A 24,044-nucleotide genomic window follows, 5' to 3' on the forward strand; every position below is an offset into this window, starting at 1 on the left:
ACGAAGTGACACCCGTCCTCTCGCTCTGATGCCACAGCTTCAGTCATGACTAGGACCCACCTCCACCTGTCCGGGGCACCCGTTTGTAACGGCCGAAATGCGGAGACCCCAAATGGAGTAAAAAAAGAAGGCTTAGGCTAAGCCCTGGGTGGACAAACTATCATCTATGCAAGAATTTTCTTGTCAACCACAGCGCCGTTCTCATCGATCTTGTAGACGATCGGGACACCGGTAGCGAGCTCCGTCTTGACGATCTCATCGCCCGACATGTGCTCGAGCTCCATGATAAGAGCACGCAGCGAGTTACCGTGCGCCGTCACAAGGATCGACTTGCCTGACTTCACGGCCGGCAGAATGTGCTCCTTGAAGTAGGGCAGCACACGGTCGGCTGTCAGCTTCAGAGACTCACCACCGGGCGGCGGCACGTCAAACGAGCGGCGCCAAATGTGAACCTGCTCCTCACCCCACTTCTTGCGGGCATCGTCCTTGTTCAGGCCAGTAAGCTCACCGTAGTCACGCTCGTTCAGAGCCTGGTCCTTCGCCACAGGAATACCCTCCTGACCGATCACCTTCAGCTGGATAGCCAGCGTCTTCTGGGCGCGCTGCAAGTCCGAGGTGAAAGCCATGCTGAACATGTTAGCGTACACATAATCGACATCATACATACTCAAAGTGCGTCTAAATTCGTACAGGCACACAAGGCCCATCATGTCAGCACATATTCCCCTTATCCCTCGATATACGTACGTAGCCGTTCTTCTTCAGCTCCTCAGCACCCTTGAGCGCCTCAGCCTCGCCCTGCTCCGTGAGGGCCGGGTCCTTCCAACCAGTGAACTAGAATATATGAGCCATGCTATCCACATACCAAGTTCATCTTGTTCCATTCCGACTGACCATGACGAGTGAGGACTAGAGTTCTTTGCATGTAAGTCCCACCTGCCCTGCATACATACCCAACCATGATTGATGTATTGAGTATGACAGTAAGGCGAAGCTCGGACCCGCTCTCTTTGTAGCCGATAGCACGTGGCAAGCACCGGGTCGGCCGATCACGGAACGCCCCTCGCCCTTCAGGGCCCCTAACTCCACGTGGTCGTGGTTCCAGCTGCTCTTTTTATCTGATAAACTAGGAATAACGGCCAGACGACAAACGACATCGAGCAGCGAGTCTTCCATCACAAGACTGTATACGGCTTGGTTAGAGGCGTTTATGAGCTGGATGGAATTTGCCGAGTAATCGTTTCAATCTCGTTTTTCTGAATTTTGAGTAAGACATGGCGCCTAAGCTCAAAGTAGCAGGGGTATGTTTGTGACGTTTGGGCAGAGATCTAACAGGATATAGGGCGATCCATCCGTTCTTACCAAGGTGAAAGACCCATGTGAAGTAATAAAAAACTGGAGAATCGTTTCTAGATTACATGGAGAGTTGAGAGATGCAGAACGACTTGAATATTCGACATGGCGTCGTTGGAACATCCAGCACCAAAAACTGAAGGTGTGTGTGGCCTTACAAGACTAACCGTGGAAGTCTGAACAACGAAGAAAAGGTGGCACTGCATCAGATATGGTATCAGAGTTGAATCAATACCGCTCAACATCGAGTTACTCAATGATGCAGGACACAACAAGCCTGCCTGCGTCCGAACCCCTGATACCCATGCCAGGCAATATGCTCTTACCGCAGCCTACAGAGTTGATGTGTTCACCAGGACCAAGCAATATGCCTCAATTGCCTGTGATGCACCATCATATACCTCACAATCAGCCTATGGAGCAGCATGTCTCACCCGACATGCTGCAGTTAGGTCTCTTTGATTATCCGACGCAAGTGTGTGGAATGCAAGGGTGTAAAGTATATGCGAGGCAGGATGCTTTGATGCAAGCACTGGGTGTCGTACCCACAACGACTGTGATCGATAACACACCAGCAAATATAGAGCCATCGTCCAGTCCTGGTGTTTTATGGGCTACACAACAGCCCGAGTCGGCTTCACCGAAAAGAAAATACCAAGACAATGAAGAAAAATGGCCTGACACCCCTAGTGATTACAGTCCAGGCATTGCCATCCCAGATTCGCAAGAAGACACACCTATTTGCAGTAATTGTGGAACTACGGACACACCGTTATGGCGTCGCAATCATAATACTCTTCTGTTATGCAATGCATGTGGGCTCTACCTGAAGATTCATAAGAAACAGCGCCCTATGCAGCTGCGCAGGCGGCATATTAACTCCTCACGCAGTCAAGCAAACGAGCGCCGAGGATCAGATACACCGGGCTGTAACAATTGCGGCACAAAAGTTACCCCATTATGGCGGAAGGATGCAAAAGGAGGCATGTTATGTAACGCATGTGGTCTTTATCAAAAGCTTCATAAATCAGATCGACCAGTACGATACAGAGCAGATGTTATTCGAAAGCGCTCTCGATATGATTCACGCGCTAGGGACCCACAAGAAACCATGACACCGCCTCAGATGAATGCATCCACGCCAGGGGATGTTTTACCCAATATAAATGCAGACATGTCTGTGCCAATGACTCTGCAAGATCCCATGACAGTATCGCCTACCTGCTATGACACCAACGCGCCTTGTAAAACGGGAAACTCTAACATGCATTTAGAGGATGAGAGCTCAAACAACTGCACTTTTGTGAAAGGCGCACAACGGGTTCTTGAGCTTACAGACGAGCCTTTATCTTCTCCGGCGTTGTTGGCTTGTTGTGCTTCATCGACTAACTGTACTGGGCCTGTTCTACTGAACGATAATATGCCTGAATACCCCATGGGCCAAATGCCTAGTATGTCTACACTGGAGATGGAACCAATAGAAGGACTCTTTGATCATGCGATGGAGCCAGCAAAGCCAACTCTGTGGCCTGTGTATTCACAGGCAATGCAGATAAATACGCCGCAACATCAAAGTCTGATTTCCGATGCAGTCCCTTTGCACCATCCACACCCTCTGTAGGATACTTGTAGCATTAATGAAAACGATCAGCGAATTGAAAGATCAACTAAGATTCTATGGGTGCGTAGTATCAAAAGAATATGGCTGTGTACGCCAAATCCTTGCGAATACATTGACCTTCTCGTTTGGTACAGCTACGCGCATTCTTGGCATTCTCAACATTTATTTATTTTTAGTTCACCAGCGCTCGAAAAAGCTCAATACCGCAGATTCAATTCTTCATACCAGAGTGGAGTCTGATGCATAGAGAAACATATTTGGAGCCCAAGCGGCCAATGTATGTAAAAAAAACCTCCACCTTGGCACGCTTCATCTGCAATAACAGAGTGCCATGGCTTTGCAAGTGCATATTGAAGTGGCCTAGCTGTGGGAATTGGCGACTGAGATTTGAATCCCCAATACAACGGCCTAGTCCGAGAGCCACGGCACTCTACGCACGCTCCAGGAATAGCCGCGTGCCTGCCAGACGAGCCCGCTGAGATTCACGTGGCATAGTGGCAGAGAGAACTTGACGACGAGCCTCGAGGTGTCTTCAAGACTTGGACGCTACGCTTCCTTCTCTATTCATCGTTCCTTGGGCAGTTTGTTTCTGATACCCGCCCTTTCGATAAGCAGAGAAGAAAGCGTTTTTATTTTGTATTCTAACGGCAGCGATTTGGTGTCACATCCAGGACAGCTGTCTCTAGAATGCCTCGTATCCCGGTTCGGGTAGAACCATATAACTCACCATCAAAGCAACACCGTCATTACAAAAGCAAGCGAGATCAAATCCTTCGTGCTTTAGGCAAAGCTGCTTATATCAATGGCAGTCAATTTGCGCTTTTACTTGTATCAGCAAGAGGCGATGTGGAAACATATGCTAGTGAAGCCCTTCAGGGTCGCCTTGACTCTTGGTTCGTAAAAAGTGGTATTGCCAACGAAGCGCGCGAGTTGGCAAAGGGAGGTTATGAAGAGAGGCCTCGTCCTTCTTTAGGTTCCTTGGGTGTGGATGACTTACTTGGCAGTCGCATGGATGACCTGCAGGAAAGCTCGACGTCAGCCTCACCTGCCAAGATGAACGATGACCCATTCCTTGACTCATGGAATACTATGACGGTGAGCACACCCAAATCGCTAGAATCTCAAAATTGGACCGCTGCTATGAAGAAGGACATGGTTACTGACGATGCTAACAGTTGTCTGTACGAGCGTGGTTCTGCGTCAGATATTTGCAGCCCTCCAGTCGCGCGCGTCCCTCAAATGTCCACGCCACTGCATCCCTCTGCGTCACGGAGAAACTCACAGTATTCAAGCCGAGTAGCTTCTCAAGCGCTCCAAGCTCAATATACGATTGAATTGAAGGATGAAGCTTCTCGAACAGCATTCATGGAGCTCCGCTTCAGTCAATTGCAGCAAATTATGTGCAAGATGGTAGCGAAAGAATGGATCAAAGTCATTGAGCCGAAGAAACAGACTCGATTCCCCTATAATAAAGGTGAGGCTGGTAAGCCAGCCTGGTGGCCTGAAGATGTGCGGCACAAGGAACCAGATCATTTGATGAAGCCTGAGAGACATGCTCTTCTTCTGGCTATTTTGCGTTCTTCGCAAACGCGTATTGCTAGACTGCAACTTGCTACGGCTGAGGTTTCTGCGTTGATCAAAGCTGGCAAAGGCTCGTACCTTATGGATGTGTACAGAGTGGCTCGTGAAGAAGAAAAGCTCCGTGATGAAGGTCGTGATATGAACTCGCCTGTCACGGTTGGTGTATCATCATTAGAAGGATGGGATGCCATGGCTGGATGTGTCGCCGCGAGTGGCTCGCAAGCACATGCTATGGAATCAGATACGTCACTTCAAGATGGCCGTGAAGCGAAAGGAAAGCGGCGTATGACTTCACGTACAGATGAAGAGGACCAGGCCGACCTTAGCATTTCATCGACATGGACCTCGAGTGGCCATGAAGTGTCATCACCACATCGCGCTGTACTTTCAAGCGCAGCGCCAGCGCCTGTACCTTCCAGTCTGAACATGCAGCTGCGCTCTGTGGACACTTCTGGCAGTCATGTCGTGACGAATTCGCCCTACGATGCATCACCAGATCTATTCTCGCCAGCATTGCCATCAACATCATCCAATCCAGCGAGGAGCCACACAATGGATACGCCCTCCACCATTCCGATGTCAATGGTCCAAAGCCCAGCGGCTAGTCATGCACCTTTGCAAGGGTCATACGTCTCAGGAGTGGCTGAACCCTCACCACGTTCCACCTCTATGAGTCACCCCGTGCAATCAGTGCCCATGCGACCTACACGGTCCACACCTGCTCAGGTGGCTACAACACCTGACAATTGGGCTATGCGACAGGCACAGTCCAATCTTCCGGGAATCCATCTCGAAGGGCCCATCAGTGGGTCGCCTATGTCGACAGAGGGCCCTAGAATGGCCTGGGGTATGCCACCACAAACACATTCTTTATCATCTTCTTATCCACGGGCAGGGGACAATGGAAATGTGCCACCATCACATTGGCCTATGCCAGAAACACCTGTGCAACGTCCATCACATTCATCAGGTATGCCGATGAACTTTGGCTTTTGTGTTTCTCCATCAGGTGATGTGCGGTTCTCATCATCATTTGATGCGAGCTTTTCGTCATCACACCATGGCCCCGTAACGCCTGCCCACCTAGGTCATATGAACATGCCTGGCACAGCGATGCCTCCTGGCATGTCGCCGCAAGGCAATGGTGGCTCCCTCGGCTTCCATGACACGGCTACGGCACATCCTCCCACCCATCCCATGGATATGCATGGATTCCCGTCGAAAACCCATCCCCCCACCAATATGCCGTTCCATCCCATGCCAGACTGGCCTACGCACTGATGTATTACTGAAATTCACCATTCGTTTATTTCTTTCTTTCGAATAGAATTCCCCTCACGCGATACCCATTGTAATGGAATACATGGACAATTCGAAACCAAAAAATGATTGCATCTATCGTTCCTGTACATATAGCCGCCACGACAAATGTCTACGCCATGGCGTACATTTTCGTCCATTGACGACTCGTCTCAATGGCGCTAGGGTGTAAGCTTCCTGGGGGTAAACATACTCTTTTTCATTGGTTTTGTAGTGCTCAGCCACGTCGTTGGCCAAAGGATCATCAGGGTTAGGAGCAGACAGCAACGCTTGAATCGACAAGAGCACAGTGCGGATTTGTAAGGCAGGACTCCATTTATCTGTAGGTTAGCCATATGAATGAAATAAGCACCTTTCAGGATATCCAAACAAATACGACCTAGCTTATCTGGAAGGTCAACATGGCAAGAATACAACCCACGTACCGATATTGGGGTGGTAAATTTTCGTCAAGAAGCGGACTTTAGGAGGTGCCATGGGGTAGTCCTCCGGCAAGAATAGCTCAAGTTTAAAGGATCCACCTTAGATATTAGCGAACTAGTCCAGAAGCATACCTTCAAAAGGACTCTGGGCTGGCCCCGACATGATGACATTGAAGTACCGCAAATTGTCCTCATGTGGCGTAGCCTGAATACCAGGCGCCGGATCAGCCATGAGACGTTCTGTCTCCTTCATAATGTAAGATAATGCAATGCAAGAATAACATACCTTGATAATACGCTTAGGCAACGACATGAATGACAGTAGCAATACAACACTTGGTTGGATTCAACCCGTCTGACGGTTTAAGTCCCTTCGCGACGCGCCCGCACTTTCGGAAATAGGGGGCAGGTGGGCAGTCAATGCATGTGGAGGGGCAGACATCCCCCGGGGACAAGACAACGCTTCCTATTCTAAGACGTATAGGCACGCTGCTTTGGAGCGATGGCGCCATCAGTATTCACTTCTAGTGAGAAATCACTGGTGAAGTCTGTATTCCCATCTTCGTCGTATAAAATCCTTACTGTTACCCCTGCTCGAGTCTATGCCGCATATCCTTCGCCAGATCGCTGGAATTATACAGGTATCGAAGGAGCGCTAGCACTGGTCCGCGATTCATCGAATTGCTTTTTCTTCAAAGTACTCAATTTGAAGGTATGTCATGATAACTCTTACCTGTAGGAAAAAGGAAAAATCGTGTGGGATCATGAACTCTATGAAGACTTTTACTTCTACGAAGATAAATCGTACTTTCATACATTCGCTGGCGACGTATGTATTCGAGCCATTGACATGACAGGAATGCATGATAGGTTTCTGCTATGCCGACGAATCTGGTGCTGCACAAATGTACAAAAAAGTGAACCAACGAGCGAAATATGGTACGTGCCTACGCCCGCTTAGACAGCAGTCAAATCGACATCTAGTTCTTCTGGTTTTGGATTTGCAAAGAAGCTCTCGAGCCTCATGGGATCTTCTTCCTCCTCTACTGCAGAGGACAAAAAGGCCAAGACAGCCAAAGCTGCTTCACCAGACCCTCAAGAGGGTGAACCCCAGTGGAATGGCTTGGTTGATCAGCTGAGCAGTATGGGCGTATCAGAGTCTGACATTAAAAACAACGAAGGGTTTTTGCGTGATTTACTTGGTATGAATGCTCAGGCCTCAAAGCCAACGGCAGAAGCAACACCCTCTTCGGCCTCTACCTTGGCCCCACCGGTAACAAGCTTGCTACCTACCATGCGCAACGCACCACCTCCTCTACCTCCTACTCAAGCACCCACGTTGGGACCAGCAATTCCATCGCGACCTACAAGCGCATCAGCAACATCGGCGGCTACACCTTCCCCTCCTCCTGTCGCTCCGCGCCCTCAGATACCTCCTCCTCCTCCTGCCCGTCCTGGTGGTGCAGCCTCTGGTGTACGCGCTCCTCCGCCTGTACCTAGTCGTGCTTCGGCAAGTGGCCGTGGGCCACCCCCACCCCCGCCAGCACGTCCGATGACAGCGGCAAGTCCGACTCCTCTTTCGCCCCCGTCAGTCCCTGGTATGGGCGGCAGCCACGCAATGACATCGGCGGTGCCGCCTCCGCCCCCTCCTCCTCCAACCGCACCAGCAGCTTCCTCCAGCGGTGCGCCTGCGCCTCCTCCGCCTCCTCCTCCCCCAGGCCCTGCCCCAGCCTCCGTATCGGCACCACCTCCACCACCAGTACCCCCTGCCCCATCTGCTGGAGGAAATACAGTAAGTGGTTTGCCGCCGCCCCAACCTGGTCGCGATGCACTGTTGGCAAGCATTCAAGGTAAAAGCGTAAAAGATTTGCGTAAGACAGATTACAGTGCACCACCGCCACGTTCAACGGCAAATACAGGTACAGGCCATGCCGACACCTCTATGGCAGGTGCTCAAAGCAGCGGCAATGACCTGGCCAGTGCCTTAGCCTCAGCTCTTAACAAACGCAAAGGCAACATGGGCGGGTCCGATGAGGAAGAGAGCGATGATGATTGGTAAAACTAGCTTCCAATTAGCAGTGTCAATTTACTTCATGTATGCATGCACGTTCTATAGTATGAATACCAACATCCCTTCAGACTACACTGTATCGCCCATGCTTTCCCCGCAGTCCAGACAGCCCACTAACAACAACAGAATAATCTATATACACAGAAAATCAACACACACATTTTTGTTTGAAGCAATTTAGGCGAGTACGATACAAACAAAACTACAAACGCAGAATTGAATTAGATTTGCATAAGTGCAACCACATCGCACACGCACTTTTAGAACAGCTAGGCTGTTGTAATTTACTTCTTCTTCGAGGCCTTCTCGGCAGCCTTGGTGACCTTGCCACCCTTGCCCGAGGTCTTCTCAACCGACTTGATAACACCGACGGCAACGGTCTGGCGCATGTCACGGACGGCGAAACGACCAAGAGGCGGGTACTCGTTGAACGACTCAACGCACATCGGCTTGGTCGGGATCATCTCAACCATGGCAGCGTCACCCGACTTGATGAACTTGGGGTTCTCCTCAAGAACCTTACCCGAACGACGGTCGATCTTCTGGAGGATGTTGTTGAAGCGGCAGGCAATGTGAGCAGTGTGGCAGTCGAGCACTGGCGAGTAACCGTTGCTGATCTGACCAGGGTGGTTCATCACAATGACCTGAGCGTTGAACGAGGCAGCCTCCTGAGCCGGGTCGTTCTTCGAGTCCGAGGCGACGTTACCACGGCGAATGTCCTTGACCGAGACGTTCTTCACGTTGAAACCAACGTTGTCACCCGGGAGACCCTCAGGGATCTGCTCGTGGTGCATCTCGACCGACTTAACTTCGGTGGTGACGTTCGACGGAGCGAAGGTCACAACCATACCGGGCTTGAGAACACCGGTCTCGACACGGCCGACCGGGACAGTACCGATACCACCGATCTTGTACACATCCTGGAGAGGAAGACGGAGCGGCTTGTCGGTCGGGCGCGTCGGCGGCTCAATGGCGTCGATAGCGTCCAGAAGGGTCTTACCAGTGGCCTTGCCCGACTTGGTCTCCTTCTCCCAGCCCTTGTACCACGGCATGTTGGTGGTTGCCTCAATCATGTTGTCACCGTGCCAGCCCGAGATCGGGACGAAGGCAACAGTCTTCGGGTTGTAACCGACCTTCTTGATGAAGTTCGAGGTCTCACGAATAATCTCGTTGAAGCGGTCCTCCGAGTACTTGGTGGTGTCCATCTTGTTGACGGCCACGATGAGCTGACGCACACCGAGGGTGAACGAGAGCAGAGCGTGCTCACGGGTCTGACCGTCCTTCGAGATACCAGCCTCGAACTCACCAGTACCGGCGGCAATGATGAGAATAGCGCAGTCGGCCTGCGAGGTACCGGTAATCATGTTCTTGATGAAGTCACGGTGACCCGGGGCGTCAATGACGGTAACGTTGTACTTGGGGGTCTCGAACTTCCACAGAGCAATGTCGATGGTGATACCACGCTCACGCTCAGCCTTGAGCTTGTCGAGCACCCAGGCGTACTTGAACGAACCCTTACCGAGCTCAGCAGCCTCCTTCTCGAACTTCTCGACGGTACGCTTGTCGATACCACCGCACTTGTAGATAAGGTGACCAGTGGTGGTCGACTTACCGGAGTCGACGTGACCGATAACGACCAGGTTAATGTGTTGCTTCTCCTTGCCCATTGTGTGTAAGAGTGATGAAGGTGGGAGAAAAAGTTTTGCGCACCAGTACCGGGTTCAAGTACTTTCCTTCTTTCGTCTTCTGCTTCTTTTCTTTTTCTTCACTGGCCGTTTGGGTTTTTCCCACCCGTTTCCGCTGCTCGCACGGTGACAAATGCTGCATACAAGCAAACGATTGGAGCATATGGGCCTTTTCTCGCGATCACCTGCACGTTAGCACCACTGCTTTGCTGGCATCCACTACGCCTTAGTCCGCTCTGCCAATCGCAACCTGACATTCATCGTGGAAAAAAAATGCCTACGTCACCTATATGATCACGTGGATGAAGTGCAGTAAGCAACACGTGCACAGTAAGTCCTCCTCCACACCTATGCGACGCGGTAGGGCCACACGTCCCAAGTGCATTGCATAGGGTGTCATGGCGTCGTGGCAGGGGGGACCATCCCCTGGACGGCCGCTCCCGGCATCATCTTCGTACGATGCACCCTCAGCATCCATGTATGGCACAGGATTTAATATATCAATAATGCCAAACCCTGTTATGCCCCCGTTGTCCATGTTAAATAGACCCAATGTACCACCAACACCAGTATCCTTGCAACAGCCGATGCTATTGACAACCTTTTCCTACGATGAAAACAAGTATTTGTGTTTGGATGACAGGTCGAAGAGATGGTACAAGCTTCCACCGACCCAAGAAAATAGCACCAAAGGTGCAGATCTTAATTATGGCTTCGATCATTTTCAAGACAAGCCTCATATACCTGATCCATTGGACTCTGTCTTGTATGCAATGATGCATCGCGCTCAGGCTGGTGAGCCAGATGTCGAACCCATTAAAGGGGGTTCACGTGTACCAGCTGAACATGTGGAAATGGAGATGCTTCGTGCACAGGTCTTGACATGGCGGGGCATAATGACCAAGCTGTGCACGGCGTGGAGCTGTCATGTGCAAGCACCACCTATGTTTCGTGAAGGGTTTGAACTTAACGTCATGATGGTATGTTTACGTCCTATATACTTATACCGCAGCTGGGGGATACACTGATCATGGAAGAGGTGCCACCTACCATGCATGAAATAGCCATGCTTTCGCGCCTGCCGCCCAAGCCTAAACGTGCACGACTTGGGACCTATTATGGTTACAGTTTCGAATCTTATTGTACTAAGGACCAACCAGGTTATACCCAGCAAAATACCCCAGGCTCTGTCCCTGGTTGGGGAGGCGATGTAAATACCAATCAGCAATGGTGTCACATCGTCAAAACGCGTTTAGGGCCGCATCGTATTATATTGGGAGGTGAAGTGGACTGTGTAGAGACACTGGACCCACTCACAGAAAAAGAGCGAGAGAATGTGGTGGAACTCAAGACGAACATGCAATTGCGCAGCAACGAGGATGAAATGAAGCTAGACATCAAGATGTTGAAGATGTATATGCAGTCTTTTCTGTTGGGCGTTCAATCGATCGTGGTTGGGTTCCGTGACCCAAAAGGGACATTACTCTCGCACAAGTCGTACAAAACGAGCGACCTTCCTCGTCTGGTACGCGGGAAACCTACTCAATGGAACGCAAATGACAACTTGGCATTTGGTGCGTCGATCTTGGATTTTGTGCGCCAAACAGTCAAGACAGAGATGGAGCGGTGGTGTCATTCTTTTTCGCAGCGAGTACGAGCCAATGAACGGGTCCATGGTGCCTATGCGTGGCATGTGCATCGTGGCACTACCTCTTTCTTAGGGCATTTGCCATTGCCAGCCCCGCAGGATGCCGAACAAGAGTACCCTGTATTCCGTGTGAGCTTTCAACCACCATTCTCACAGGTAATGCTGCGTTATGTCCATCCGCAAGAGTTGTATCAAGATGGACGTCGTGAACATCGATGTGGGCTTGTGCCCACCGACTTTTATCGATGGGCTACATGCCCCATTGGGGACGTGTTGCAGGATATCCCTTAGCAGAACATCATGATTATTGTGATTTATAAAGAAATGAAACATAAGAGCTATTTGGTACTAGTGGCCGGGGCACTCGAATCTTTCTGAGGCGGAGCAATTTCGCAGCAGGTATTATCACCACACTCGTTCGCATCACAGGCCAATAGACAAGCAGGGGTACGCTCGGCGAGCTCTGCCTTAACGAGGTTGCCATCGGGCGTACGCAGCGGCTCGCGGCTGTCGTTCTGTTCATCCACTTCGACGCCACTAAGACGTGCAGCTTCCTTAAGACCACCGGGGACAAATTCAGGCTGAATGGTTGATGAGTGGATGCCCCAGAGATGCAGACTGCGACGCACTTGGTTAGCAATCTGCATGTAACGAGAAGACTCCTCACCAGAGCAGTCGACCAAGATGTGAACGCTCGCCACAATCTTGTTCTCATTGAGCTGCCAAACATGCAGATCGTGCAAGCTAATCACACCATTGATGTGCAACAGCGAGTTGCGAACACCGTCGAGTGATACAGATGTAGGGACACCTTGCAGGAGAATGAAAGACGCGGACTTGACGAGGGGAAGAGCTGAGTTGAAAATGATGCATGCAATGATGAACGAAATGATAGGGTCAGCATACTGACGCCATGAGTAAGTAGTATACAAGATCAATGCACCAGTCATGATCACACCAATGTTGCCGATGGCATCACCAAGAACGTGGAGGAACACACCACGCATATTCATATTGCCGTGCGAGTGCCCTGCAGCCCCCATCGACATACGATGACGACGCACCTCTGCCGCAGTAGCCTGCTCCGCATTCGATAGACGACGGCGCGGTACTGTGCCATACGAAGTAGAAGCCGCTTCTGGAGACAGTAGAGATTGCTGCTCCCCTGTACTCTTGGGCTTCTTGTCATAACCTAGCGACTGCGCCTTGTTCATCACAGAGGCGCGCGTGTTCGCTGGGTGGCCTATCATGTCGCCGACATTGGAAGCAAAGTTCGTCTCCTCTTCATCCTCTTCATGACTGTGTTCGTGCGTATGGCCCTCGCCTCGTTCCAAGTCATGATCGTGGTCGTGGTCGTGCGCGTGCTCGTGACCATGACCATGTTCGTGATCGTGGCTGTGGCCAGGGTGAGCATGACCTTGGAAAAGGAGGAGACCAATAATGTTCGAGAGAAGACCGAACGAACCGACGATCATCACAAGAGCAGGGTTGGTGACTTTAGGCTTGGACAGAAGACGCTCGAGCGCTTCCATAAAGATGCTAAAGCATAAGGCCAGAAGGAAAACGCCGTTAAACAGAGCGCCGAGAATCTCAGCCCGCTGCCATCCATATGAGAAGCTCGGGTTCTTGTCCTTCTTGTTGAGGAGGCGTACAGCATATAGAGCCACAACCAACGACATGATGTCGTTAAGCATGTGGAAACTGTCAGCCACCAAAGCTAGTGAGCCGACAGAGTAGCCACTAATGAGCTCGATGAAGAAGAATACAATGTCGATGCATAAGAGGATAATAATCTTCGCCTCGTTCGACAGGCCACCCATCTCCTACAACGTAGCACACACGAGCTTTGCAATTGACAGATGAAAGTGGATCACTTTAGGGAGGGAGAAATTTCACCGGCTTTTTGCGACGTGCAGGATGGTAGATATGCCACGTATTGATTGGCCTGTGACATAATCTCACATAGGGAGTGATGCTGCGAACTAAAAAAAAAAAAAAAAAATGTATAGATCGCCCGCCGGGCGTCGACATCCTGTGCCAAGACGAATCGAGAAGCGAGCCGGCACTGCCGAGTCCGCGCCAAGGTGTATGTAGCTGGCTGAGGAAAGCCTCCGAGTGGCTTTCCGCATTGTAGAACTATAGGAATATAAGGAGATGTATGGACACCAGGTGACAAGAGAAGCTACCGTGGCGCTTGTCAGCGCAAGCTTGCTTGCCAAAGAGTGGCCTGAATTTCTCTCGGGCTCATATGTTGAGTCATTCGCTACCAACTAGCGACGGCTCATGAGGTAGACAGAACCCTTGCTCGTTAAACAATGAAGAAAACCCGCCGAGAGCGCGCCGTGTCCACTTTTCAGTCGCCTTTGTATATCACGTGCTAGTATGGCCGCCAACGCTGCGTGCGCCAGGTCCACACGCAGCCACGCCGCCATGACGCAGGCCGTGCGGGGTGGGGAGGCGGAGCCCTCAGCAGGCTCGGCGACACAATCAGATGTGCACATACGTGAAGAAGATGTACAAACGCAGGCAGATACAATATCTACATCACTCCAAGATGTGTTCCGCGAAACGGGCTGGTTTCTTCTTCGTCGAGCACAGCTTGCACGAGATGGCCGCGCGGCGGAAGAGTGTATTCCTTTACTTCGGCCGCTGGCACAGCAATGCCGAACCTATATCCAGAACGTGTCAGCGCTCCGTGACCAACTGTTGTGTGCCCAAGTACGGCTGGAACGCTTGCTGGAGCAGGCAGGCACCACGGACACAGAGCCTGCGGTATCGTTACCGTCGGGCACAGAGCCTGTCGTCGGAATGGAGACGCCGCTGGAGCAATTGGACCTGTACAGCATGATTTCCACAATGCCGCTAGACTGGACGGCTGCTGCCGCCGCTGCTGCTGCTGCTGCCACCACCACGCCGACGCCCAGTGCCAACCTGGGGCCACTGGAAAGCTCAGCATCAGACCTATCGTCTAAGCTCGATACCACGCCAGCTGCCACAGGTGAACCGGAACCAGCCTCCAAGGCACCGGGAACCGATCCATCTGTCCCCATCTCAATTGAGAGCGACGATGAAGAACGAGCGCCCAAGCGGCCGAAGCTCGATACGTCGACTGAGGCATCGCAGGAGCTCGTCTCAGCGCTCTTAGGTGGTCTGCCCTCCACGGCATCGCAATCCACAGCCGAGAAACCCCGTACAGAAATGACCAGCAGCAACACAGGCGCGCATCCCTTGGCCGCGAGCAGCATGGATTTCTCGTGGCTTGACTTTGACTCGATGAGCGGCTCTACCGCAGGGACGTATACGGACTTATTACCGGGCGATACGTCAGAGGCGATGCGTGGTCTAGCCGGCTTGGATCTACCAGGGGACCCTTTGGACTTTTCGTCCCAGTTGTCTACTACATCTACCCATACAGATACCCATTAGTAGTATGCGCGCAACATAGCCAATATATCCTGTTGAATGAAACGCAACAGGGCCAAAGGCACACTAGGTACGCCATGGTGCTGATGCCGCGTGCTGGACGACTGCGCCTGCCGGACGATGGTAGCACATGCAGGCTTCTCAGGCGCGAGAAGCGATGCTAAGTCCAGCTCTTGGATCATGCTCAGAATCGTATGCATACTCACCGGCTCGTTGGTATGGCTACGACGGAAGAACGAAGTCGCAGCAGATGTCTGGGCCTCTTCGCGCCATTGTGCCATGTGTGTGTGTACCGCTTGCAGTACGTCCCAAAGGAGTGCCCAGGGCATGTTGCGTGGCTCCGCGATCCATTCTGCGGCCTTGGTAAGTGTTTCCTGGGCCCGCGCCAGCTCATATATTAGCCAGTGCGTCTCGCTAGGCGACTGCAAGAACCGGTCCGACTGTACAAGCGCCAGCGAGAGTGTTTCGAGGGCATTTTGGGCCACAGAAGCAGCTTCTGAGCCGAACTCGTGTTGCCGCGACACGAGAAAAGCGATCGTGGCCAGGGATGCGCGCCACACTTCCATCCAATCGTACTCCAACCGCACTTGTTGTTGGGCACAGAGCATAATCGAGCGCTGCAGCAGCAAAAACGCTGTACGAAACGCGGAAGTGTCCAATCGCTTACTGCGGTTGTACTTGAGAAAGAGCGTGACATTGTCCAGTACACTGACCAACAGCCGTCGGGGTCGCTTGGCGCCGCTTTTGGGGTGAGGCGGTAGAGGATTGCTCTTATCGCGGCACAGCCGAATTCGGTCAATGAGCATAGGCTTCGAGGCAGCTTGGCTTGCTGGCTCCTCATCTTCCAACAGACGATTCTGCACCGCATTGGTCGTCCGTCCGTCTGTAGGTCCAAGCAACGCCAGGAAGATTTGCAGCATGGTATGCGCATACGTCGTAGCGCGGGCACTACTAGCTGCATGCGTGAGGACGTACGACGCAAGAGAGCAAAGTGTGACAATGAGCGGCTCGCCGGACCTGGGTACCAGCATACTTTGCGTAAAAGTGTGACTACTGTGCGTCCACACCCATATGGCCAGGATCGTACAAAGCGCAGGCGGGGGTAGGGTCGGCACGGTCGGCGGGGCTGGACGGCTTGCCCAGGGCCACCATCCCGCCCCCCATGCCTGGGCATCCATGGTAGACGGTACAGCTTGGTACACTTGTACCATCTGTGCCGCTTGGACAGAGAACGCATGGGCAAAACGTGCCATGACAGGCGAGGACGCGTACTCACGCACACGCTTGACATACGGTTGGAAGCCCACATGGCTCACGACGGCGGAAGAGATGGAATCCAATCCAAGCCCAGCCGCCTGTGGTGTGCCATGGACATGTCCGGCCGTAGCTAGGAGGGCAGCTAGCAGAGCCGTCTCGCTAAGAATCGAGCCCGAGACGCGGTGCTGCGCCAACTCCATCGACGCGGAGAAAATATCGCGATGAAGCATATAGGCAGACAAGGATGTGCCACTCACGCATGCCGTAAGCACGAGCGCGAGAAACAGCGCACTTGTTTGCTGCCGTGTACGCAGTGTATCCGCCGGGGACACAGGTCGTCGTAGGGTATCGTCCAAGGCCTCCATGAGCTGAAAAAACATATCGTCGACCTCTTCCATACGCCCAGCTAAGAGCGTGATGACATCGAGTGTATAGTTGGTATAGGGTTTGGGCAAGAGAGCACTAGCCAGCGCTAGGAGGGTATCAATGGCATGACATACACGCTGAGGATCGTCTGTGTCTTCCGCCCAAGTGCGCAGCGCCTCTTTCCATATAGCCGTGAGATTGTCTGTGCGGGACGCATAGCGCTCATCAAGTAGATCCGTGGGAGAGATCGGTGCTAAGTGATCGACCAAGAAGGCGCAGTCCACAGGCAGCGCCAATAGATCTTGAAAGTATCGTGTACGTGGCCCCGCATTGGACTTTTCCGAGCGGCGAGACGATGTAGCATCACCTGCCTCCCATGGACGTTCCCCCGCAAGCAGTTGGCCGTACGCTATGCAGAAGGCCGAGGATGGGGAAGGCATCACAAACACGCTCACCTCGCCCCGTCGCGTGGATGGGCTTCGAAGGGTGGAGGCGCCAGGGACCAAATCAGCGAAAATCGGTCCCAATTTGGCCAACGTGGCCCTCTGTGTGGAGGCCACCGTCGCCGCCACGCTTCGATTGTTGCCAACGTACGCCGAAAGCATGGACGACGCGCCAGCCACGGCGTCCAAGCCGCGGATCCGCGCGCAGTTTCGAAAGCCTCGCGTACGCCTGAACTTTTCACGCAATGTAGCCGGTGCCGCTGCGACAGGCGATGGGCCCAAGACCAAGCCATACATGCAAGGCTACGACCGTGAGCTCGATAGCGAGGACGACGAGACGGGCGAAGGCATGGCCTTTGAGGAGCAGCTCATTCTTCGCGTCCCTGATGGACCCGGCGAAAATGGCGAGCTAGACGAGCTTCGACGCATCATTCGGCGGCGTGGGGAGTACAATGACGTTTGGTTCAAATTTAAAGATTCACGCCGCGCCGTGTTCCATATCGGCAAGCAGCTGTATGCGGCCAAGCTGGTCGACTTGCCTTGCATTGTGGAATCACACAAGACCCTGGACAACAAGCAAATCTTTAAGATCGCCGACATTTCCCAAATGCTTCTGATCGAGCGGCCCATTGCGCACGAAAGCGAAGCTATCGCGAGCACATCGGCGACCAAGAACGCCAGCAACGACGAGTACATCTACCCTCATGGCATTACGCCGCCTATGACATGGGCACGGAAGCGCCGATTCCGCAAACGTATCCACAACCAGTCGATTGATACTGTGGAAAAAGAAGTGGAAGGACTGCTGAATGACGACAAACGCGCAGAGCGTGTCGAGTACGAGTTCATCGACCCGGAGCTGGCGGACCAGATCGAGCAAGAAATTGCGCAACAAAAGCTCACAGCAGAGAGCAATGCGTTGGACTCTGACGACGAGAAGCATGACGATGATGATGCCATGTCCTCGCACGCTGGTGGCGACGACGCCGGCCTGGATGGCGACTTTGATGACGACGAGAATGTAGATCAAGACTTGGCTGCCGAGTTGGATGCTGCCTTAGCACGTGAACAAGGCGACATGCCTGATGACGACGAGGACGATGATACCTCGACGCGAGGCGGCGGCGATCGGGCTAGCGACGATGCGCAGAGCATGGGCGATAGTGATCTTGAGGACCTCTGGGACGATGACGATGACAACGAGGACGATGTGGAAGCGGAGGTGGAAGCGAGCAAATCCGACAAGGATGAAGACGATAAAGATGACGAGGATGACGGTGAAGAGGAGGCTGAACGCCGTGTCCGTGAATCGCAATTGGAGGCGGAATGCCGCGAAATCGAAGTGCTGATTAAGCGCAAGCAGAACGATGTGGAAAGCACGATGAATGCTTTGCTCAAGAGCCGCCATCAACAAGCTCTGCGCAAGCTGCAGGCCGAACACGATGCGAAGAAACGCCACCTGGGCGATATCAAACAGCTTCGTCGCACGATTCGCGAAGAACGCGCTGCGGAAGCTGCACGCCATGCAGCAGCAGCCACAGCCGCCGCTGCAGCGGCGGGCGCAACGGCATCCTCCACGTCTGCGTCTGCGCCAGCGTCGGGGACGCCTGCGCCAGCCGCCTCAGCCACGCCAGGTACAACGAGCGCCTCGACCAGCACCGCGCAGGGCGCTGCTGAGGCGGCGCCTGAAGCTGAGTCAGGCCGGAAATCGTCGTCAGAAACTCCATCGTCTGCATCGTAGTGTACAATAGATGTCTATAAGACTAGTTACAAAAAGTCGCGGGGCGCCGTGCTGCATACCAACGGATCGCGATGCTGGGCCAGGAGGGCATGTGTCGCCTCCGTGTGTGCGTCGTGCGAGAATTGCAACGGGACCCAGCGCTCCGCTTCCGCGTCGCGTTGATTGACGGCCGCGCCAGCCATGCCGCCGTAGCGCGAGGTCGCGCCGGAAGCCTTGGTAGGCTCTGTCCGCATCGACACGTTCAAAGATACCACCGAGGCGCCTTTCTGTGTGGGAGCCGAGGGCGTTGCCACTGCTGTGTCCTCGTCGTCGCCGCTCGTTCGATGGTGCTGTTCGTCGGCTTGGGACATGAGGTCGACATGCTGCATCGAGGGCCGCATTTGTACGATGGCATCGAGAGGAACCAGGTGCACTTCGCCTTGGTGTACCAGGCCGACCATGTACCGCGTGGCAGGCTGGACGGTGGTGCTTTCTAGACGCATGCGATCGAATACATTGTTGGCGACTGGCATGTCGTTGGTGCGTTCCTGTTTCACAGCGTCGGCGCCCGGTACATTGATGGGCAGCATGGAGGTGCAGTTCTCAGCCAACTCCCTACCTCGATCCCGGTTGTACACGTTTTCGCGCATGTCCAACGGAATATCCATTTCGACGCGATTCGCTTGGGGACGCCAGCGCGTCGTCACGCGCTGATTCCGCTGAGCGGCGGTCGGTGGGACAGGGAGGGGCCGTCCACGTGCATAGAGGGGGTATTGGAACAATTCGACATGCGATGAAGACGGCAATGAAGCGGAGAGGTACACTGGCAGTGAGGCTACCGGCACCTCGCCATCCCTGTCGTCGGCCATGCTAGCGGCTCCTCGCTCGAGTACGCCTGGCAAAAAAAGCCTCGGCGGCTAGGCACGTGAGGCCAGCGACGTTTCGTGTGGACCTCCACACACAATTCGTGGCCAATCGCCGCCCAGGCCGGTGCGAGGGGGGACCGAGCACGGTAGGTCGTTGTCCTGATTCTACCTACCATGTTCGCCAAGGTTGCTTCGTCTGCTGCTCTTCGCGGTGCTGCCCGCACGTTCTCGACGCGCGCTGCGCCCATGGCCTCGCGTGTGTCGCCTGTGGCCGTGGCTGCGGCTGCAGGTGTGGTGGGCGCCTCGCTGTGGGCGCTGCCGCAGCTCCAGCTGGAAGGCCCGCGCACCATCGCTGGTGAGTACAAGACAGCGAGCGAGCGCAGCTTCATCATGATCAAGCCGGATGGTGTGAGCCGTCAGCTGGTCGGCAAGATTGTGGACCGCTTTGAGTCGCGTGGCTACAAGCTCGTCGCTATCAAGTCGGTGATCCCCTCGGAGGAGCTCGCGAAGCAGCACTACGCTGACCTCTCCGCTCGTCCCTTCTTCCCTGCGCTGGTGAAGTACATCACACAGGGCACGCCTGTGATTGCGATGGTCTGGGAAGGCAAGGATGTCATTCGTCAGGGCCGCCGCATGGTCGGCGCGACCAACCCGCTGGAGGCCGACCCTGGCTCGATCCGCGGTGAATTTGCCGTGAGTGTGGGCCGCAACATTATCCACGCCTCGGACGGCTTCGAGTCGGCGACCAAGGAGATTGGTCTGTGGTTCAACGAGAAGGAGCTCGCTGTGTACGAGCCGATTACGTGGTCGCAGGTTATGGCTGACAACTAAGTAGCTACGTAGACCTCTTGTCTTGTCCCTTACATCGCGACCAAAGCCATCTTGGTACGCCCACGACGTGTGTTGCGGTCTTTCTCAATACCGATTTCGACACGGCAACGGTCAAACACGCCCAGCGTGATGTCGTTCGGCAGACCTGACACCGCCGCGGGCACGGTGACTTGGTACGCCTCGGCATTGTAGTCGCAATCGGTCGAGAAGGTAATCAGACCTTCCAAGCCATACTGGCTCACAAACACCGCCACGCCGTTACGGAAGGTACGCACGACGTACGCATCCGCCTGCAAGAGCCGAGCACCTTCGCCACGGCCGACCAAGGTAGCATCAGCACCATGCTCGGCGTTCTTCGCGGCGATCGCCAGGCCCACATAGAACTCCACCGAGGCTCGACCGGCCATCTGCGCGAGGCGATGTCGTTTGTTTACATTCTCCAGTACTTGGTCCACATAGTGCTTGCTGAACAGGTTCGAAGGCAGGGGCTCGTACTGAATCGCTGCCGCCAGCTGGCGGTGTGCCAATACGTCAGCGTATCGACGAATGGGCGACGTAAAGTGTGTGTACATATCCATCGCCAGACCGTAATGCCCGAACGCATTGCGGGCTACACTGCCCGTGCAGAAGTACTCGGCAGACAGCATGCACCGCGTCGCGAGAATGCGCACCAATGTGTTGAAAGCCTTGTCGTTGGGATCGACGCAGCGGTCCAACGACGCGGCCAAGGCGCCAGACGACGATACATCCAACTCCATCCCACGGCGCTTCCGCAGAATGTCCTGCAACGTCTCAAAGTTGTCCGAAGGCGGCGGCGCATGCCGACGCAGTACGGCGGTCGTCGGGAACGCCTCGTAAATACGCTGCGCCACCGTCGTATTGGCCAAGAGCATAAACTCTTCCACCAAGCTGTTGGTCTCGCGCATTTCCTTCTGCTCCACATCGATCGGGTCGGACGATTCGGCACTGTCCAATTGAATACGCACTTCCGGGCTCGCCAAGTTCAAAGCGCCCGCTTCCATGCGTGCACGACGCAGCTGGATGGCCAGGTGATTCAGCAGTCGAATGCTCTCTGTGATCGCATCGGTCTGCGACGCGTCATCCTTGCGATTCTGTGCCTCTTCATACGTAAATGCGGCCTTGCTAGCAATCACCGACTTGGTAAAACGCACATTCACAATCTTGGCCTCGGGCGTAAGCTCCCACAGCACACTGAACGCCAATCGTTCGACATGTGGACGCAGAGAGCACAAGTTCGTGCCCAGCAAATGCGGTAGCATATCGATACGGCGGTCCACCAAGTACACTGTCGTGCCACGCGACGCTGCCTCCGCATCCATGGGGGTATCTGTGCGCACAAAGTGCGATACATCAGCAATGTGCACACCTGCCTCAATGTTGCCATTCGGCAAGCGCTTGGCATGCAGCGCGTCGTCAATGTCCTGGCACCCTGGCGGGTCGATACTGCAGATAATTTCGTCACGCAAGTCAGTACGATCACGCCAGATCGATACAGAGCGTGCATCTGTCGCGTCTTTCGGCGGGACGACCCACGTGTCGCCTTCCGGCGGTAAGCATGCTAGGATGGCCTTGCTGAAGGGGCGATACGGCACATCGTACTCCAGCAACAGACTCTCCTGCTCCGCTTCCTTGCTCTCAATCGCACCAAGGGAGCGCACAAAGTGGCCCTCGGGGTATCGCGAGGTGCTCTTCCAGTCGTCCAAAGCGACCAAGATCTTACAGCCCAGCAACTCTTTGGCTTGCCGCGTTCGAATCTTGATGCGGGGTATCTTGCGGTCCACTGGCGAAGCAAACAGCGTCTGGGGACCTAGCGTAGCCAACGCACTCTCATTGACTGAGCTCGCATCAATGTGCGCAACATACGAACGCCAGTTGCGGCGTGCAATGCCCACAACACGGCCCGTCGGCTGCTTCTCTTTATGGGCCGACATGAGCGCAGGCTTGGCATCATCCACCTCCGGATCCGCTTCATCTACCTCCTCGTCAGCATCATCGTTGCGCTGCGCCGTGTCGGCCTCAAGCACCTCCTCCGACGCGCCTTTCCATTCGCTTTTGGGCAAGAGAGCCACATACACCACATCGCCATCCACGGCGCGGTTCATGGACTCTCGACCTTGCAGCAAAACAGGTTGAGAGAGCGTCTCGCTACGCACGGTCGCCTCCAGGAAATTGTAGGCATTCGCATTGAAATAGCCTTTGTGCAGCGTGCCACCTCGCACACCAGCTTCGAGCTGCGTCGGCGACCAGTACTCGTCAAATACAGCTGCAGATGCATGCTTCGACTTCCCGCTAGGCTCATCCATACTGCGGGCGGAGAGCAGGTCAGCCAACGATTCCGCATTCGCAAAGCCTGTGATGTATTCACGCACGCTGCATGCTTGCAGGCCATCTGTTCGTGCTTTGTGCACATTGTCTACATCATCGCTCAGTAGAACCATTTGCCTAGCATGCGACGAGGGTGTATGGGTTCGTAGGTGCGCGCCGTACCAAGCTGTCGCCTGCCGAATCGCTCGGTCGTTGCGGTCGTTCGGTGACTCGTCGGGGAGGCGCACGACGTTGGTCGACGCATGGAAATCATTGTAAAACAGCCAGAAACGGCGGTCAGGGTCAGTCAGTAGCGTACGGAGGCGGTTGTACAAGGGCATACTGCGATTGCGTACTTCGTTCGCCACCGTCTGCAACACAATGACATCGGTAAAGACGGACGATTCCAAGACATCCATTTGGTGCAGCACAATGTTGGTATCAATGAGCACATAGTGCTTGTCCGCACACCATGTATTTTCAATGCCCTCTGCGCGGAGGACCGGCATAGGCGTGCCTGGCTCGACCCATGCCGCACACGTTTCACACGCCACGCAGCCACAAGGAATGTCGTCGCGCTGGTACGTTTCACGAAGCACTTTCATCACTTTGCCACGCGCCGTCTTACGACGGAAACGAAACGACGCCGCAGCGATCTCATCATCGGTTTGCGGCCGCTTCTGGATCGAGATGGCCATGGTGACGTCGTTCGCAGTCGTTGACACAAATCGTTCAGGGTCGACGAAAAAATCCGAGCCCCCCAGCTAGCCTCCCTCCACATGGGCCGAGCTGCGGGTGTGGGCTGACTTGGCGGTTGTGTCGAGTCTATGCCTATGATCTCTACGGTGCCATCATTGTGCTCACCTACGCTACCTATCTAGACTGGACTTCACGCGTACAGGCTACGTCGCGTCATCGTCCTCCTCCGCAGCCGCTGGGTCTCTACAACCGCACGAGGGCGGGGGCTGCAGGAGCCTGCCTATCTCCACCTTCACGTGACAATGGCGTGATTGGCTTCGCACAATAAGACGCCATGTATTGGTAGGCTGCCCAGTCAAGCACGAAATCTGTCCAGGACAAGTGAGCTCTCATCTCTTTTCAACGAACGTCTC

General features: G+C 54.0%; 12 protein-coding genes across 12 annotated transcripts; 4 read left to right on the plus strand and 8 right to left on the minus strand.

Moving 5' to 3' along the window:
- Positions 1-164: 164 nt before the first annotated feature.
- Malapachy_1040 (bisphosphoglycerate-dependent phosphoglycerate mutase) lies at positions 165-961 on the minus strand (the record flags this gene model as incomplete). Its single annotated transcript, XM_018135552.1, has 4 exons — positions 165-602; positions 748-834; positions 866-917; positions 954-961. The coding sequence occupies 4 exons, from the start codon at positions 959-961 to the stop codon at positions 165-167; spliced, it is 585 nt and encodes a 194-aa protein (XP_017992480.1).
- A 3,378-nt stretch (positions 962-4,339) lies between these two features.
- On the plus strand, positions 4,340-5,836 carry Malapachy_1049 (hypothetical protein; the record flags this gene model as incomplete). The annotated part of the gene is made up of 2 exons (XM_018135561.1): positions 4,340-5,402; positions 5,451-5,836. 2 exons carry the CDS (start codon positions 4,340-4,342, stop codon positions 5,834-5,836), a joined length of 1,449 nt encoding a protein of 482 aa, XP_017992487.1.
- A 151-nt stretch (positions 5,837-5,987) lies between these two features.
- Malapachy_1037 (ubiquitin-conjugating enzyme e2 n) lies at positions 5,988-6,610 on the minus strand (the record flags this gene model as incomplete). Its single annotated transcript, XM_018135549.1, has 6 exons — positions 5,988-6,036; positions 6,069-6,195; positions 6,228-6,263; positions 6,301-6,396; positions 6,430-6,544; positions 6,584-6,610. 6 exons carry the CDS (start codon positions 6,608-6,610, stop codon positions 5,988-5,990), a joined length of 450 nt encoding a protein of 149 aa, XP_017992432.1.
- A 189-nt stretch (positions 6,611-6,799) lies between these two features.
- Malapachy_1048 (neural wiskott-aldrich syndrome protein) lies at positions 6,800-8,356 on the plus strand (the record flags this gene model as incomplete). Its single annotated transcript, XM_018135560.1, has 4 exons — positions 6,800-7,009; positions 7,037-7,126; positions 7,155-7,236; positions 7,263-8,356. 4 exons carry the CDS (start codon positions 6,800-6,802, stop codon positions 8,354-8,356), a joined length of 1,476 nt encoding a protein of 491 aa, XP_017992486.1.
- Positions 8,357-8,652: 296 nt separating this feature from the next.
- On the minus strand, positions 8,653-10,035 carry Malapachy_1032 (translation elongation factor 1a; the record flags this gene model as incomplete). The annotated part of the gene is made up of 1 exon (XM_018135544.1): positions 8,653-10,035. The coding sequence occupies one exon, from the start codon at positions 10,033-10,035 to the stop codon at positions 8,653-8,655; it is 1,383 nt and encodes a 460-aa protein (XP_017992437.1).
- A 2,004-nt stretch (positions 10,036-12,039) lies between these two features.
- Malapachy_1031 (zinc cadmium resistance protein) lies at positions 12,040-13,521 on the minus strand (the record flags this gene model as incomplete). The annotated part of the gene is made up of 1 exon (XM_018135543.1): positions 12,040-13,521. The coding sequence occupies one exon, from the start codon at positions 13,519-13,521 to the stop codon at positions 12,040-12,042; it is 1,482 nt and encodes a 493-aa protein (XP_017992438.1).
- An 849-nt stretch (positions 13,522-14,370) lies between these two features.
- On the minus strand, positions 14,371-14,946 carry Malapachy_1064 (hypothetical protein; the record flags this gene model as incomplete). The annotated part of the gene is made up of 1 exon (XM_018135575.1): positions 14,371-14,946. The coding sequence occupies one exon, from the start codon at positions 14,944-14,946 to the stop codon at positions 14,371-14,373; it is 576 nt and encodes a 191-aa protein (XP_017992568.1).
- A 177-nt stretch (positions 14,947-15,123) lies between these two features.
- Positions 15,124-17,487, minus strand: Malapachy_1054 (hypothetical protein; the record flags this gene model as incomplete). Its single annotated transcript, XM_018135565.1, has 1 exon — positions 15,124-17,487. The coding sequence occupies one exon, from the start codon at positions 17,485-17,487 to the stop codon at positions 15,124-15,126; it is 2,364 nt and encodes a 787-aa protein (XP_017992521.1).
- On the plus strand, positions 17,159-18,931 carry Malapachy_1046 (transcription initiation factor tfiid 55 kda subunit; the record flags this gene model as incomplete). Its single annotated transcript, XM_018135558.1, has 1 exon — positions 17,159-18,931. One exon carries the CDS (start codon positions 17,159-17,161, stop codon positions 18,929-18,931), a length of 1,773 nt encoding a protein of 590 aa, XP_017992482.1.
- A 26-nt stretch (positions 18,932-18,957) lies between these two features.
- Positions 18,958-19,779, minus strand: Malapachy_1063 (dna-directed rna polymerase iii subunit rpc5; the record flags this gene model as incomplete). The annotated part of the gene is made up of 1 exon (XM_018135574.1): positions 18,958-19,779. The coding sequence occupies one exon, from the start codon at positions 19,777-19,779 to the stop codon at positions 18,958-18,960; it is 822 nt and encodes a 273-aa protein (XP_017992668.1).
- A 171-nt stretch (positions 19,780-19,950) lies between these two features.
- Malapachy_1019 (nucleoside-diphosphate kinase) lies at positions 19,951-20,607 on the plus strand (the record flags this gene model as incomplete). The annotated part of the gene is made up of 1 exon (XM_018135531.1): positions 19,951-20,607. The coding sequence occupies one exon, from the start codon at positions 19,951-19,953 to the stop codon at positions 20,605-20,607; it is 657 nt and encodes a 218-aa protein (XP_017992346.1).
- A 29-nt stretch (positions 20,608-20,636) lies between these two features.
- Malapachy_1029 (rnb-domain-containing protein) lies at positions 20,637-23,630 on the minus strand (the record flags this gene model as incomplete). Its single annotated transcript, XM_018135541.1, has 1 exon — positions 20,637-23,630. The coding sequence occupies one exon, from the start codon at positions 23,628-23,630 to the stop codon at positions 20,637-20,639; it is 2,994 nt and encodes a 997-aa protein (XP_017992396.1).
- Positions 23,631-24,044: the final 414 nt, after the last annotated feature.

The sequence above is a fragment of the Malassezia pachydermatis genome, assembly GCF_001278385.1.
Source record: "Malassezia pachydermatis strain CBS 1879 chromosome Unknown scaffold3, whole genome shotgun sequence".
Taxonomy (NCBI): domain Eukaryota; kingdom Fungi; phylum Basidiomycota; class Malasseziomycetes; order Malasseziales; family Malasseziaceae; genus Malassezia; species Malassezia pachydermatis.